The sequence below is a fragment of the Sarcophilus harrisii genome, chromosome 4 (assembly GCF_902635505.1).
Source record: "Sarcophilus harrisii chromosome 4, mSarHar1.11, whole genome shotgun sequence".
NCBI classification, from domain to species: Eukaryota; Metazoa; Chordata; class Mammalia; order Dasyuromorphia; family Dasyuridae; genus Sarcophilus; species Sarcophilus harrisii.
The window spans coordinates 451,779,321-451,795,940 of record NC_045429.1 but is presented as its reverse complement, the minus strand read 5'-3'; the positions used below and the strand labels follow the sequence as shown (position 1 = coordinate 451,795,940).

Genomic DNA, 16,620 nt, shown 5'->3' with positions numbered 1-16,620 from the left:
TGACATCCCCACTGATCTTGGGGTCACGCAGTCCTTTGGTAGGTGGAACACTGGCTCTGCTGAATGTGCTGCAGGACAGGAGAGAAGGAGATGGGATGTGGGAAAGCCTTTGTAAGCACATAGCGCATCATGCCAATTTAAATCACTTGCATAAGAATTTCTTAAACTCTCCTTGTACATTAGACCTTGTGGATATAAAGATGAAGTGAAAGTATTTCCTCTCCACTTAAAGGCACATACAGAGAAATGTATACAACATAATCCATTGGGGAGGAAAGGCCCTGGGAAGCAGGGTCTTCATCCTTTGGTGAATTCCCTGGCTGTTTCTGGCCATTGGTCCACAGAGACCCGTGTATCCTTTTTTCAGAATCATGTTTTTAAATGCAGACAGTAAAATGCAGAGGAGGTACAAAGGAAACCAACTATTCCAAAAAGACTGTTAACAAAATATTTTTTAAAAAATAAGTTAATAGAACCTGAGATAAATAGCTCCAGATTAGAGACTAGATCATAAAGGTTTCCCCAGAGGAGGTGACATCTGAGGGTTCTAATTGACAAAACTAAGGAGAAAATGCAGGCGTTTGTCAACTATGACTCCCCTCAATCATGTGGAAAGTCAGGACAAGATCTAAAATTCCGCATCAGTGCATTTAAAATACAGTTTGATTTATAGAAACCCATTCTGTAAAACTTTGAATAGGTCCATCTTTTTAGTAAAGTGCAGTGTGTCTTTTATTAATGAGAGAGCTTTTGTTTTCCTAATATGGCCAGAAGACTCCTGTATTGGATTGTTACTGTGTTAGAAGGCTTGGATCTTGGGGACTGTGCTGAGAAGGGAGTGCTTGGTGGGAGCCCTGGTTGAGCAGGCCTTTGCCTGACCCGGCCTTGGCACCTGATGGCTGGAGGAAGGAATTCCTGGAGTTCTAGAATCTTGGGCTTGGAAGAGGTTTCCAGGGCCACGTGTCCCTGAACAAGAGGAGAGTCTCCCCCAGCTGGTGGTCGGGCAGGGTTTTGGGGGAAAGACCTTCCTCTCCTCAGGCGCCTCCTTATTTAAATGGCTCATTTCTCCATCCCCTGTTTGCTTTCATTAGATTGCTTTTCCCTTTTTAGTTTTTAAACTTTGAACCACATAATCTCCCACAAATATATGCATATTTCCTTACACAAAGAAGCCTGGAAAGTGCTGATTGTACACGAAAACATGCCTACACCATATTTAGCCTATTCCTTTTAATATGCATTCAGCGCGGCAGTGCCCACATTGCCCTCCTTTGGCCTCTCATCTCCTCTGTGGCCAACTCTTCTTTCCGCTCTTGTCTTTTTTGGCATCTTTATCATTACCTCTCCCATCTCTCTCCCCAGAGTCAGAATAGTAGAGTTGAATAGTAGAGTCAGAATAGTAGAGTTGGAAGGAGCCCAAGAGATCACATGCAGGGGATGGGCAGTTCAATGACTTATCCAAGGACATGCAGCTCCTTAGATACAGTGAAGACCAGGATTACTCCCATCTCATCATAGTTGAAACTCTTAGAATGCTTCAGGATTTACCAGCCCCCTTGGGTGGAGTACCAGAGATTCTATTATCCCCATTTTGCAGGTAGGGAAATCAAGGCTCAGAGGTTTGTCAAGTGCGGAAGATGGAATCTCAGTTCTGAGGCCAGTGCGCTTTGCCCTGCCCTGCCCCTGCTTCATCTCAGGGAATTCTATCAGCTTGCTTCTGGGAAAGCTTGTCCATACCCAGCAGTAGCAGCTCAGAGCCTCCCATTTCTCCTGTTACTGTGGCTGACTTTTTCTGGAGAAGAAAAGAAAGAACTGGAGCATTTTCAGTGTGTAAATGTCATATTGCAAAGTTTTCCTCCACATCCTCCTGACATGAGAAGGCCAAGCCCTGCACTGCTCCATCTCTCTGGCCTTTTCATAGAGCTTGTGAACTGTGAAAAACCTTTTATGGAATAAACAAGCTCTTTATAGCTTTAAAAATAAGTTTTCTAATAAGTTTCTCAAGGGTGCCAAAGTCTAAACACTCGATACTCAGAAGTGCTATAGGTCAGGTGGAGAGAGGCCTGAGCCAGGAGACTGGAGGTCCTGGAGGCAATTTTCCCTCTAGAGCTGGAGCAAGAGCAGCCTTTCACCAGAGTTGTAGCTGTCCTGAGAAGGCCCTGTGTGGAAGATGGATGGGAGTCGGGAGCTGTTAGGGTTTTTGTAATCATCCAGATAAAGAGGCAGCGAGGGCCAGGACTGGGCATGTTGGACAGAAGGGGATGTCAGGGGGGAGAGGCGTGTGGTGGAAAGACTTGGAGTTTGGTTGGACCTGTAAGATGACCAGGGGAGGATTCTGGGTTTTAAATGTGGATCACTGGAAGAGGGGGGGTTTGGAAGAAAGCTGAGTTTGGAGAGAAGGGAGTTCTGTTTGGTTCCAGCTGAATTTGAGGTTCCTATGGGACTGAGTGGAACATCCCTACCAGGCCGTTGGTGCTGGGAACAGGGCTGGTGCTCAGGCCTAACCCTGAGGCTGGATGGAAAAGATGAACTAAAATTAGGTTTGAGTGAAGAATTTTGTGTTTAGGCCAATACTTAACACCATGCCGGGGCTCTCATTTGTCACTCTCTTCTCACCTCCCCATGTGGACGTAATCCCTAGGGACCTGGCTGAAGTCTGGCTGGCTCACCCTAATAGCTGTGCCTGCCACCTCGATGCTCATGACGCCCAAGATCTCATCTCTCCCAAGAGTTCAGTCCATACCTTGAACTGCTTCCGTCTGGATATTCCTGGCAGCAGCTCAGACTTTGGAACTTGTCCATTTCCCCCCAAACTCATGCTCCTTGTTACTACAGATAGCAAGGCTGGCCTTCGTGAGGGCTTCCATCCTATCTAGCCTCCCTCTGGGTGATGGGTGCTATCTAGTCACCACTACCAGGCCCTGGGGGCCCCAGAGGGGAGAATGGAGATGGGGCTTGGTTTCCCATTTTGGGGAAGCATCTGAGTTAAGCCTTGGAGGAGCAGAGGAAGGACATGGAGGTGGGGTAGAGGGTTTCAAGCACTTAGCTTGGCTGTGTCAGAGGTGGGAAGGCGGGGGTGGTGACTTGAGAAAAATCACAAAGAGGAGCTGGGGCCAGATGGTGGGGGATTTGTACTTTATCCTAAAGGGAATTGGGGACCATGGAAGAGTTTTGAGCAGAAGAGAATCATGGTCAGGTGCCTTGGGAGGATGCTGGGAGCAGAGGGACCCAGCCCAGGTGGCTATGAGGCTCTCACCTGGTCCCATAGCCCACCCTGATCTTTGCCCACGGATGGGCCATGGCATAGCTTAGGATAGAGCCATCTGGACAGTTGCTTCTTCCTTGCTAGGAGATTCTAAACTGTGGTGGATGAGATAATGTGCCTTGTTTCTTTTCTGGATCCTCCTGTGCTTCCCGAGTGCTTAATAACTTGCTCAGCTGATTCCTGTCATCTGTGAGCAATGGAATCCACCCAGCAAGGGCTGATGCGCACCCTGGCCTGAAGCCTCGACGCCTGGTTATGAAGCCTTTAACTGGAAAAGGGAAGAGAAGCAAAGAACAGCCCGAAGAACTCTGATTAGCCTGGTGCCCCTCCTCCCCCCCCAGTAGGATTAATCATCAGATGTTAATAGCAAAGAAAGGGGTCACCGTTAATAGCATATTACTCTGAAGGCAAACCCTCTCCCTTCCCACCCTTGCTGGCTCAGGGCTGGGGGATGTCACCTACTTGTCAGTCTGGGATAGCAGCGGGCCTCTAGAGGGGAGGGTTGGCAGGGCCTTCCTCCTCAGAGTCTAGAGTCCCGAGAGGAAGAAGCGCCCCCAAGAGCACCGTCAGCTCATCCCTGTTGCTTGCTGCCAGTACCACTCTGCCTTTCTCTAACTTGAGCTAATTTACTCTGTATTAGGCCAGGAGGAGAGGGGGGAGCAGTGGGACATCTAATCCTCGATTACTTTGGCTTTGAAGATGTAACTTGCCTAGTGGTAGATATGGTGGGTCTTCCTAGGCATCCCAAGAGGTGGAGGCATAGTACAATTGTATGTACTCCAACTGACCAGGAGTCCAGCATGGGAAAAACCAGTGTAATTTAGCAGAAACATAGGTGTCCCATCCTGTGACTTGGGTGATATGTTTGTGTGTTTGTTTTCCTGAACTTTTTTATTCTTGTAAGGGATTTGTCTCTAGACAGGGAAATAGAAGTGAGGGTGATAAAGACATGGGGGGAAGGGAGGGTCTTTTGACAAATAAGATATCAGAAAAAAATTAAAATGTTAGCTCAGTGGAGGGAACTTTTTTAACTAGCAATATATTACAGTCTCCACACCACAAAACTATAGCAAGGCTATATAATGAAATCTTTTTACTTCCAAGCAGTGGAGACTGTCACATACACTCACAGTTTGGTTTCCCCATGCTCTCCAACCCCTGCTTTGGGCTGGTCCTGCATCTATATCTGGCAGTGCACCTCTAGAAACATAATCCTCTATGATCGGGTAGAATTCCCCACTCTCTTTGTCCAGACTTGCCATGATGGCTTAGGTGGCAATGTGTCTGCTTAGCAGGCCTGAGTCATTGCACACTCTGTGAGCCTCCACAGGTCATTAAGGTCATTGGGGACATCTCCTTCCCCCTTCAAAAGAATAGTCCATAAACATAGACAATCCTATTCCACTTTCCCCTCTTATTCCCCCAAATCTGGGAGGCAGATGAAGAGAAGAAAATCCATAAAAGAGAGTGGTGGAAGAAAAAGTTTGTTGTCATCCCTTTTTGTCTGATTAATTATTGGATCAGCTTCCCACTCCTAGTTACCTTCTGTCCGGCCGTTAATTGCTGGGGGAACCCAGAAGAATAACTCATGCCCTCACTTTTGCAGGTCTGTACTCAGTATGCCAACTTTTGGGGGTTGAGGGAGTTTTCTGTTAGTCACTAACAAAAGTTGTTGCAGTCTGGCTCTAAAGGCCAAACAAACTACTCTGACCTGCTGTGATGGAACAGTGAAACTAATGTCCCCCACCCTATAGCCAAGGGTCATGGATTTGGGAATAAATGACTGTCCCTCATTTGCATCAAGTTCAGAAAAGTTCAGTGGTTTCAGTCACATTCCAACAATCTGTGACCCATTTGGGTTTTCTTGGCAAAGATGCTGGGATGGTTTCCCATTTCCTTCTCCAAGTTTCTATCAAGATTTTGGTTCAAATCCTCTTGTGCCATATACCATTTAGATAATGTACAAACTATTTAATCTCAATGAATGAGTGAATGAATAAATAAATAAATGGATTCCCATCTTGCCAACATCTTCACAAATCATCCTGGACTCCTCCCTCTCTTTCACCCTCTCTATATCCAGTCTTCTCTACTCTGGCCGTTCTCTGTGGCTGTCCAACATGCCTTTGATGCTTTCTCTCCACCCCTCTGACTACAGACCTCTCTGGCTTCCCTTAATTCCTAATTAAAATTCAACCTTCTACAGGAAATCTTCCCCAACCCCTTTGAATTTCAGGGGCTTCCCTCTGTTAATTATTTCCTATTTGTCATATACATACATGTGTATACTTACCAAGAGTGCAGCTGCTTTATATACATTTGTTTGTTTGTTCTTTTCCCCCACCTCCCATTAGATTGTGAGTTCTTTGAAGATGCGGACTGTCTTTTATGCCTTTGTGCACATTCCCCAGCATCTAATAGTTGTTTAATAATGTTTATTGAATAATTGATTGGACTAAGGCACCAACTCCTGTCTCTCAAGATAGGAATGTTGAACAAGCAGTTGCTGGCTGAGGTGAAGCTGTCAGGAATAGGTAAGACATTAGGGAGGTCTTGGGACCCTCATGTAAACCGTTGTTGGATGATAAGGTGGCAGGGGGCACTCATCACATGCAGATCACAACAAGTCTTTAAGTCGTATTATCTCTTGCAGAATTGCCTGCAGCTCAGAGGTGCTGACTTCCCCATGTTTGCTGGCTGTGACACAGCAGGGATCAGACCCAGGGCTCCTGAGGCTCAGCTTGGGCTGCTGGCTATCTTGCCACATTGCCTCTCACAGAGGCTAATTCCGACCTTGATCCTTTCAGCTGACCTTCTCTGTGCCTTTTGTGCTCTGGCCTCTTGGGGTGTGCAGGGATCTTAATATAAGAGTAAGACTGTCTTTGCTGGTTTGTTTTCAGGGCTCCTATAAGTAACCTCTAATGCAGTTCCACCTTTGAGACAAAGGAAATCCTTGGCCTGGTGTTTTTAGGAAGTGATCAATAATGCCTCTGAGAGTCCTTTCATAGACCATAATGAATGATGTAGACCCATTGTAAGGACAATTTGAGGTTATTTTCCTTAAATTAGTTACCTAACAGTTCTCATTATGCCTCAACTTTTTAGTGGGTTATGGCCTAGTGAGTGCTTCAGCAGTGAGTGCTTAGTTTGTCTCTGTTGCCTGTTATCCAAGAAAGATCTTCCCATCCTCAGCAGCCTGCAAGATCTTGTTCTAGATTCCCCTTCTCTACAAAAATAGCTTCATGGGACCCTCAGTGTGGACCCCTGAGGTTGGCAAGTCTACCATTAGCCCATTTCCATCTCTATCAGATATTGCTCTTGGTTAGGCTAGAGTGAGAGAGTGCTGTGGACTCGGTGCCAGAGGACCTGTCTTGGCATTCTAGGCTCTGTTCTTATAGGGGTCAGAGGACCTGCTTTGGCATTCAGGCTCTGTTCTCGTAGAGGGCAGAGGACCTGCCCTGGCATTTTAGGCTTTGTTCTTGTAGGGGGCAGAGCACCTGCCTGGCATTCAGACTCTGTTCTTGAAGGGATCATCTTTGAGTGACCTTTAATCTCATTGGACCTCAGTTTCTTCTCCTGGTTTAGTGGATGGATCATATGGTCTTTCTGGTCTCTTCCAGCTCTAAATCTGTGACTCTACAAAAGATCTATTCCTGCCTAGTTTTTATTATGTACCTTGGGTTTTATCATTGCCGATGATGAAGCATGGCACCCAGTCCCATGATCATTGTTAGGTAGCTTCCCCTTTTGTGCCCACTCCCTTCCCCACTCTCCCTCACCAAGCCAATGCTTTGGAACTTGATTGAAAATTTTTGAACTTTCAGAAATGATGGTCACTGTTTCCTCCCTTCACTGATCCCATCACAGAACCCTAGGAAAATGGGTAGATGATGATTTTCCCCAGTAGTCAATGAATGTACAGGTGTTAATTAAGGACTTAAATCTGTGGTAGGCACTGTGCTAGGCACAGGTAGTACAAATATAACAGTGAGGTTTTGCATCAGGGAACATTGCTTATAATGGGGAGAAGTAACGCCTAAGGAGATGGTCTTAGGCTATCCACAGTCTAGTGATTGAGAATGGAGTCAAGTCCTTTCTTCTAGTAACTGATGCTAAGCTTGATTTGGTTACTGTTGTTACCAGAACAACTGGGAGTAGGAGGTAAGGCCAGAGGCCAGTACAGACAGCTAGAATCCTCTGCTAGCTGGGCCTCCCACTTGGTTTGACAGGCTGATCTAAGTTTTCATTCACCACCAACTAAGATTTACTCTTTTTAGCCCAGTGATCTCAGTGCATCTCCTCAGTTTCTATTGACTTTCAGGAAAAGGACAATGTCCATTGAGCTCAATGTCCTCTTTAATTTGAAATTGGTAGTGAATATCTCTAGTGGCCCAACTGTTTCAGATTTCTTTTCAATATTTCTAAACTTTCAGGTCTGTTTAGCCCCAACCTATCTTGCCAAAAATTAATTGATTAATTAAAGTCTGAATTTTCAGATCTGTAATATTCTTTTTTTTTAATTTTTTAATTTTTTAAAATTTTTTTTATTTTTTTATTTTTTTTGTTTAATACCCTTTTATTTACAGGATATATGCATGGGTAACTTTACAGCATTAACAATTGCCAAACCTCTTGTTCCAATTTTTCCCCTCTTACCCCCACCCCCCCTAGATGGCAGGATAACTAGTAGATGTTAAATATATTAAAATATAAATTAGATACACAATAAGTATACATGACCTAAAACGTTATTTTGCTGTACAAAAGAATCAGACTCTGAAATATTGTACAATTAGCTTGTGAACGAAATCAAAATGCAGGTGTGCATAAATATAGGGATTGGGAATTCAATGTAATGGTTTTAGTCATCTCCCAGAGTTCTTTTTCTGGGCATAGCTAGTTCAGTTCATTACTGCTCCATTGGAAATGATTTGGTTGATCTCTGTGAGGATGGCCTGGTCCATCAGAACTGGTCATCATATAGTATTGTTGTTGAAGTATAGAATGATCTCCTGGTCCTGCTCATTTCACTCAGCATCAGTTCTGTAAGTCTCTCCAGGCCTTTCTGAAATTATCCTGTTGGTCATTTCTTACAGAACAGTAATATTCCATAATATTCATATACCACAATTTATTCAGCCATTCTCCAACTGATGGACATCCATTCAGTTTCCAGTTTTAGCCACTACAAAAGGGCTGCCACAAACATTCGTGACATACAGGTCCCTTTCCCTTCTTTATAATCTCTTTGGGATATAACCCCAGTAGTAACACTGCTGGATCAAAGGGTATGCACAGTTTGATAACTTTTTGAGCATAGTTCCAAACTACTCTTCCAAAATGGTTGGATTGCTTCACAACTCCACCAACAATGCATCAATGTCCCAGTTTTCCGCATCCCTCCAACAATCATCATTATTTTTTCCTGTCATCTTAGCCAATCTGACAGGTGTGTAGTGGTATCTTAGAGTTGTCTTAATTTGCATTTCTCTGATTAATAATGACTTGGAGCATCTTTTCATATGACTAGAAATAGTTTCAATTTCTTTATCTAGATCTGTAATATTCTCTCTAAAATGTAATGTTCTCTGTTGAGGTTTTCTTAGGGTCTCTGGAGGCAGCCTTTCTTTCAATTCAGTAATCACCACAAGCGCAGCCAGGTGTTAAGGTCCAAATCCTTGATTGTCTCCTTCAAAGTCTTATCTCCTTCATTTGGGGCTTGGCTAGTTTTTGGGGGGCCTTCTGGAGTCTTGATTTCAGTGGAGAAGCGAAGGAAGAGAACCTGTCACCAAAGTGGTGTGAGATGTCTTGAGTCCAAGGGTTTGTGCTCCAGCCTTTTGTCCGCTTGTCTCTGAATCTGTGAATCTCCTTGGCTAAGGCTTCTAGTTTATAAGCTCCACACTGAGTACAAAGCAATCATTATATCACTAGAAAACCATTATTTGTTGTAGGACTAAGTCAATGCTAAACTAGATTTAACCATTGACTACCCAATTCCACTGAGTACCTTGTTTCAAGTTCTGCCCCATAACATCTCCTTGTAGGATTAGATCAATCATCCTGAACCATACTAAAGTAGATAACTATTGTCTCTATCAATTCCACTGACTTAGCACCTTGTAAGAATCCTTTGTTTCAAGTTCAGAGTTCTGGCCCATAACACAGATCTAAAGCAATCTGGGTGATTTTCAGTGGGAAAATTGGTGCCCCTGATTCTGCAGAACTTAGGTTCTGTTTCATATCTTTCGGTTAAATCCGGAACTTAGGGAGTACGTTTTCAGACCTGAACATAAACTAAATGACATTTCACTTTTTTCTGTCTACTCATGATTGTTCCTTGTGTCCCCTTTTAACATTCTTTTAGATCCACTGGCTTCTCGGAGGTGATTGTAGTCGTTGGAGGGTGTGAGCGAGTTGGGGGCTTTAATCTTCCCTACACTGAGTGCTATGACCCTGTTACTGGAGAATGGAAGTCTTTGGCCAAGCTGCCGGAATTCACCAAGTCGGAATATGCAGTGTGTGCTCTGAGGAATGACATTCTTGTCTCAGGTAAAAATGTTTGCCTCGTTAAAGATGGCAGCTCTACACTTGTTTATGAAAGCCAGGTGTTTCCACAACCTAGATAAACTGGACTCTATTTATAAAACATGAATTCAGAGAGATTTTCTGCTTTACAAAAGACATTGCTTTATAAAAAGATTTGTTAGAGGATTCCTCTAAATATGCTTCTGAAATACATTTAGAATTTGGTTTAATCAGTGAATCTTCTTTTCAGAATCATATCAAGATGCTTAAAGTGAAGCTCACACCTTCTCTTTGGAAAGGCACCACATATGCTGTCAGAATGTTCAGTCAACAAGCAAATATTAAAAGAAAGAGGCCACTGGCAGCTGAGGGTGATCAGAGAAGGCTTCCTATAGGAGTCTCTGTCAGGAGGGAAGGAGATCAATGTGTCATTTTGACTGACCTGGTTTTTCCTCACTTTGTGGGGAGCGGGGTTTATAAGGGGTGATTTTAAATACAAGTGACGATAGAAATGTATCGGGAAACAAAGATTTGTATAGAAAAATTTTACAGTAATGGAGAACACCCCTAAAATCAAACGTTTCCTGTTATCTCTTGTCTTCTGCGATTGTTCTGAAAACTATAAAAACTTTACCTAAAGCTTCTTAATTCTGTTACAGTCTTTACCTTTGTATTCTCTTTCACCGCTCTTAGTCACTAAAAACAAAGGGATAAATTTTGCTTAAGTAACAGTAGAGATACTTTGGCAGTTTATCATCTAACCAAAAATATATGACTTTTATATTTAACATATTTGATATAACAGTAGATTCTATCTACATTAGCTTAAAAGAACCCTGGTGAGGCAAAGTTCCAGGAGCACCTGTTGGTCTCTCTTATACTCATCAATTAAACCCTCTTGCCTCTGGGGGTGGATGTGGGAATACTGGGGGACAAGACGGTGCATACTCTGCCTCTGAGCACGTGAGACCCAGAGAAGTTGGGGCTCCTTTCAGGCTTAGGAAGACCTTTCCTTGGTTTTTTAGGGGCAGTGATTTGGAAATGCAGCATTTTGTTATGCTTCTTTCCAACTTAAGTTTGCTGCTATGTATTTTATAGTTTAGAGGAGGGATAGGTAGGAAATAGAATGTCATTTTGGAGTCAAGGAATTCTAGATTCAAATTTTGTCTCATATATTCTGGCTATGTGAGCTTGGGCTTGAGGCAATCCTTTAAGACCATTAGGAGCAGAAAAGCTGCTGACATTCACAGGTAGAGGATTTCCTTTCCTGGGAATTCCTGTGGCAGTGAAATCACTGAGACTTCTTGCAACTCCCAATTTAGTTAGGATAATTTTTATTGTGTTGAGTTTATATCTCCTTAATGAAGCCATATCTATTTTAACAAAAAATAGACTGTTAAATTATCCTAAAATTAGATAAATAGATAAAATCAGATAAACCTGATTTTGGATGGATTTTTTCCTAGCAGAAAACAAGTTATATTTTACCTATATTTCATCTATTTTTGCTGTAAAGCATGACACGTCTCCTCTTTCTTATAGCAAAACACTAAATATGTTGAAGTTGTTTCGAACTGTTATTGATCATTAGATCTTCATCCATATCAAAAATTGCAAGAAAAAATCATGCTTGGGAGAATTTGTTTTGAAGGCTTTTGATCTTTTTTTTATAATCTTTGCTTCTCTCCTTAAAGCTTTCTACCATTAGAGAGAATATTATCTTAGAATCCTTTCAGTAGAAGGGACATAATAAGATTTTAAGTTCAGACACTAAATTTGTCACTGATGCCCAACATGACCTTGACCAGATAACCTCTGTGCCTTTGAGCTTCTCGTCTGTGAAATGATCCTTCCAGCTTTCTGAGAGCTGCTTTTTTCCCCTCATAACATCGGCCATAATAATAACTTTTTATACTGTCCCCACTCATGAATTTATTGAAATTTTTTGAATCTGCATTTATTTCAGCAATTCCATGATTGTAATACCTCCTGTGAGAAATTAGTACCTTTGTGTATCCTGTAACATATATCCTTCAAAATTCCAAAGAGTTCCCCCCTTAGTTATAGGTTTTTTCTGAGAGTTGGTAAAGTAATGTCAACTCCATCTCATACTCAATATTATTTTACATTTTAGCTGTTTCCCCTTTTAACCTAGATGACTGAAATGATTTGGTAGACATGTCCATGTTAAGAAGTGCTTGCATAGTCATATTTTTGTTATATTTTAATATAAAAACTATATTTAATATGGCCTTCTAGTTGTAATTCTTGCATTTCTTTTTATTTTTTAATCAAAGCTTTTTATTTTCAATATATATATGGATAATTTTCAACATTCACCTTAGAAAATCTTGTGTTCTAAATTTTTTCCCTACCCTCTCCCCTAGACATGAAGTAATCCAATATAGAGTAAACATGTGCAATTCTGCTATACATAATTCCACAATTATCTTGCTGCACAAGAAAAATTAGATCAAAAAGGGAAAAAAAATGAGAAAACAAAATGCAAGCAAACAACAACAAAAAGGTGAAGATAACTATGTTGTGATCCACACTCAGTTCCCACAGTTCTCTTTTGGGGTGCAGATGATTTTCTTCTTCACAAACCATTGTAACTGATCTGAATCATCTCATTGTTGAAGAGAGTCCCATCCATCAGAATTGATGATCCTTGCATTTCAGCCATGGCTAACCCTATTTCTGGACCCTACACTGAAAACTGAGTAAGATAGTTAGGGACTGATGGGCAGACATAGATTGTCGAAAGATTAGAGCTAAAAAGAATTAATTTTATACAATTTTATTACTTTATACTTAGAGAATTGAAACAGGGAAGCTCAGGATGGTGAACAGAGCTTTTCTTTGCTTAAGCCAGAGGATCTTGGTTCAGTTCCTACCTGGGTGACTCCGCCACTTTTCTTCCAGACCTTGGGCCTCAGTTCCCTCATCTCTGAAATGAGGGGTTTGGACGGGATTGCCACTGAGATCCCTTGCAGCCTTCTAGCTACGATCTCTGTCAAAAATGGCAGTTGGTTGTTTTATGTTTGTGTCTTTTTTAAAGGAGGAAGAATCAATAGCCGTGATGTCTGGATTTATAACTCACAGCTTAACATCTGGATCAGAGTTGCCTCTCTTAATAAGGGCAGATGGCGTCATAAAATGGCTGTCCTCCTTGGTAAGGTAAGAGCACTTTCTTTGAATTTTTGCCATGTGGCAAAATGACCCCAGCTGATTTCTCAGTAATGATTCTATGCTTGTGATTCAAGAAAGACTTAAAGAGTCGGAGCAGAGCCAGCAAAGGGCAGGTCTAAGAGTTGAGTGGTCAGTGTGGCTGGTGCTGATGTATGTGGTAGGTCAGAGATCAGGATAGGAAAGCCTTTGGTGGAATTCTGGGCATGGAGATGAAGTCATTCAGCTGAAGTGCTACAGTCCCCCCAGAACTCAAGTCTTAGCTTTAAAAAGGCCCCAGAATCAGAGTGCCTATAAAATCTTCAGGTCTGGGCCCAGCTGTTTTACTGAGGAGGAGCCCAAGGTCTCAAGCTGTGTAGTGACGACAACCTCAAGAAGGGGAAGGGGACAGTGGATATACTAAAGTGAAGGCCGTGAGTGGCCCAGAAGATGGGGATGCTTCTTTTCATTACAGGAAGCCCTCCATATTTGGAAGCCAGCTTTTAGGGGACAGCAGTGGTATGGCCTTCAGAGAGAAGGGGCTGCACTGGCCACACCCATGAGAGAGGTTCTTTTGTTCTTGTATGGTAATTGGACTTTCTACATAAACACTTGTTTCAGGTGTTACTGCATTTTCTTTCACAAGATTCCTGGGAACCAATTATTGCTAGAGGGGAGAACGTTATGTAGGGGCAGACACCGGTCGAAACTCTAGGGTCCCTTTCAGTTTCATGAATTGAAAAGTGGTGGAAAGAAACCCACCAGTGAGTCTACCTACATTTATTAAACATTTACTCTGTATATAAAAAAACAAGAAGAAAGATAGTCCCCACTCTTCTGCATCTTACATTCTGATGGGGAAAAAATCTCACATAAAAGGCTTGAAAGGTGAGGAAGATGAGGAAAGTACTCAAGGGGGTCTGGGAATGAGACCTGGCCTGAAAACTCAGCACAGAAAGGGAGCAACCATTAGGGTGGAAGACTTTACAATGGGGGACCTTGGGGGTGAAGTGAGCTTCAGAATAAAGGGCTGGAGCATGGGAGAGGAAATCCTGAGGGCAGCATGGATGGAGCAGCCTCAGGGCCCTTGATGAACTTGAATGAACTTCATTGGAAAAGGGAGAAAGTTTCAGGAGTTCTCAACAATCCGGGGGAAATAGCTCCAAGCCTATAGGGCAGTAAGCTGGGGAGAGGGACAAGGCTGGACTGGCCTCTTCCCAGAGTCTGTCTCAGGCCTCTCATCCATACATAGCTCCTGAAAAATATTTCTTCTGTAGTGGTCATAATGAGTTCATTATGGGAGACATTGTTTCAAATAACCAACAAGACTTCTTAGGATTGATAACTTTTAGAATTATAGAAACAGAGGGACTAGAAAAAATTTGAAAAAATCTCCTTTGAAAGTGAACTATGTCAAAGATTCCAGCAAAATTTATCCAGTAAAGGCCATTCCTGGTGATACTGGTTCCTGTCACCAGGGGTCGAGCCCCACCATCTTTGTAGGCCATGTGACAGGGCTCGGCCATGGACCCTTTTCTGGTTTTGGAATTGTGATCCAGAAGATTCTGAAGAACAGAGAAGAGGGCCCATTTCCTTTGGTCTTTGTGGCTGTGATTGCAGGGAGGATTAGAACTGCCAGTTTTCAGGGTACTGAAGAAGCTCCAGTTTTGTGCAAATTTTCTTGATCAGGTCACTCAGAGCAGATTTGAAGACTTTGTGCTGGCCTGAGGTTTCCTGAAATATAAATCTATAGGACCTAGAGGGCAAGTGAGTTTTACTTGAGGTCAGGCCAGCTTGATGCAGTCACAAGATGGGAGTACAAATTGGGTACATGTACAGAAATTTTCATCTTTCTTAACATTGGTGGTCACTTTGTGGGGGACCAAAATATATTTTTAGAAAAATCATGATATAACCTTTGAATTGGGACGGATTGAGAAGAGAGAGAGGGAGAAGTGCCCAAAGAAATGGATTTGCAGAGAGAAAGGGAGCTCTGGTAATCTATAGCAGTACAGGATATTTGCCTATGAATGTTATCTATAACAGATTCATACCTGTTATTAGTCAAATCCCATCTCCCTTTCCCCAACCAAAATATAATTTAAATTCACACTCAACATGTGTTAAATCCCTAGTCTGTGCCACACAACATGATAGATAGTCCAGGAGATAGGAAGATCTAAAGTATAAACTACAGTTCTTGCCCCCAAAGAGCTTAGAGTATATTTGGGGACCCAACGTTTATACAAATTAGTGTGTATATATAAGTATGTTCCAGAAGGTAGTGAATATTAACCATTTGGGGAATCAGAGAAGACTTCTGGGATAAAATGGTACCTGAGCTAAGCCTTTTAGGGAAGGAAGAAGAGTCCTTATTGGGTAAAGAGATGAGGAAGAAGAAAATTGCAAGGAAAGCAACAGGTTTGGGCAAATGGGGATAGATTGGGGAGTGCAAAACATTTAGTTGAATATAAAATGCATGAAGGAGGTTAATGGGAAATAAAGATGAAAGGGGCCAGATTGCGAAAGTCTGAAATGCCATGAGGGGTGAGGGCAGTTAATTTATCTCAGAAGTGCTAGATTTTTAAATCAAGAATTTAGTAAGTCTTTTCCCTGTGCTAGGTCTTACACATGGTTCAGAGGATACCAAAAAATGTTATTTGATAGCAGACGTGGAGGTGATATAAAAACAAAAGTTGTTGATAAAACATCTTAAAATAATATGAAGTGACTTTTAATTTAAATATTTAAGCTAAACTTACTGTAATCATCGACCCTTCATCATTAAGAGTTTTCCAAGGGGAAAAATCGATTCATTATATGTAATTAGAGTAGAGGCTTTTGCCCAAACTTAAGAGCAGACTAAAGTAAATCGTGTTTGTGTGCTGTAAATATAGGTCTATGTTGTTGGAGGTTATGATGGCCAGAACAGACTCAGCAGTGTGGAATGTTATGATTCATTCTCCAATCGTTGGACTGAAGTAGCTCCCCTCAAGGAAGCAGTAAGCTCTCCAGCCGTGGCCAGCTGTGTGGGCAAGCTGTTTGTGATTGGTGGCGGGCCTGATGATAACACTTGCTCAGACAAGGTAAGGAGCCTCTGTGGTCTTTAGCATTGTCTAGCGCTCTGTCAGTGGAATTCCTCCTTTCTAAGTTGTGTCACTAATTTAGCTGTAGCTTGGATGGCTCCGGGGTTTCAACACAACGCTTCTCCTCTTTCTTGCTGGGGACCTCTCATCCATGTCTCTTCCTTAAATTCTCCACAGAGGAGTCACCCATCAAATAGTGAGTGACATGTGTTGTCTCTTCCATCTCCAGCAGCTTGCCAGTCAAAATTTTTGGAGTGGGGCTATGCAAAAATCCTTTTTAAAAATGTTGTCGGAGTTTTTCTGTAGAGCTCACAAAATCCAAAATATATCTTCAAGCAACAGGTTGGCTGTTTAACGTAGTCTGCAGACAAGGGAGCAAATAGCCTGCAGAGTAAGTACTCTAAGGAATTTTAGAAGGGGGAGGACAGAGCAAAAGAAACTTGGAGGAGAAACTGGACACCTTGGAAAACTGTGTGCTTCTCCTGGCAGAAGGGATCTTTCAGCAAGCAGGTTGAGCAAGAGCTAAATGATATTGATGTCATTTGTTGGGGGGGAGAATTGTTAGTTGAATATAAT

The 16,620-nt window shown here is 42.4% G+C and overlaps 1 protein-coding gene across 7 annotated transcripts in view; it reads left to right on the top strand.

Moving 5' to 3' along the window:
• KLHL24 (kelch like family member 24) overlaps nucleotides 1–16,620 on the top strand; it is a 46,815-nt gene that overhangs the window by 14,538 nt on the left and 15,657 nt on the right. For 5 of the 7 annotated variants that reach the window (XM_031968023.1, XM_031968022.1, XM_031968024.1 and 2 more), the window contains 3 exons: nucleotides 9,630–9,814; nucleotides 12,852–12,970; nucleotides 15,856–16,044. In XM_031968023.1, the coding sequence (XP_031823883.1) occupies nucleotides 9,630–9,814; nucleotides 12,852–12,970; nucleotides 15,856–16,044 (493 nt within the window). The other 2 variants (XM_031968026.1, XM_031968027.1) reach the window with 2 other exon arrangements.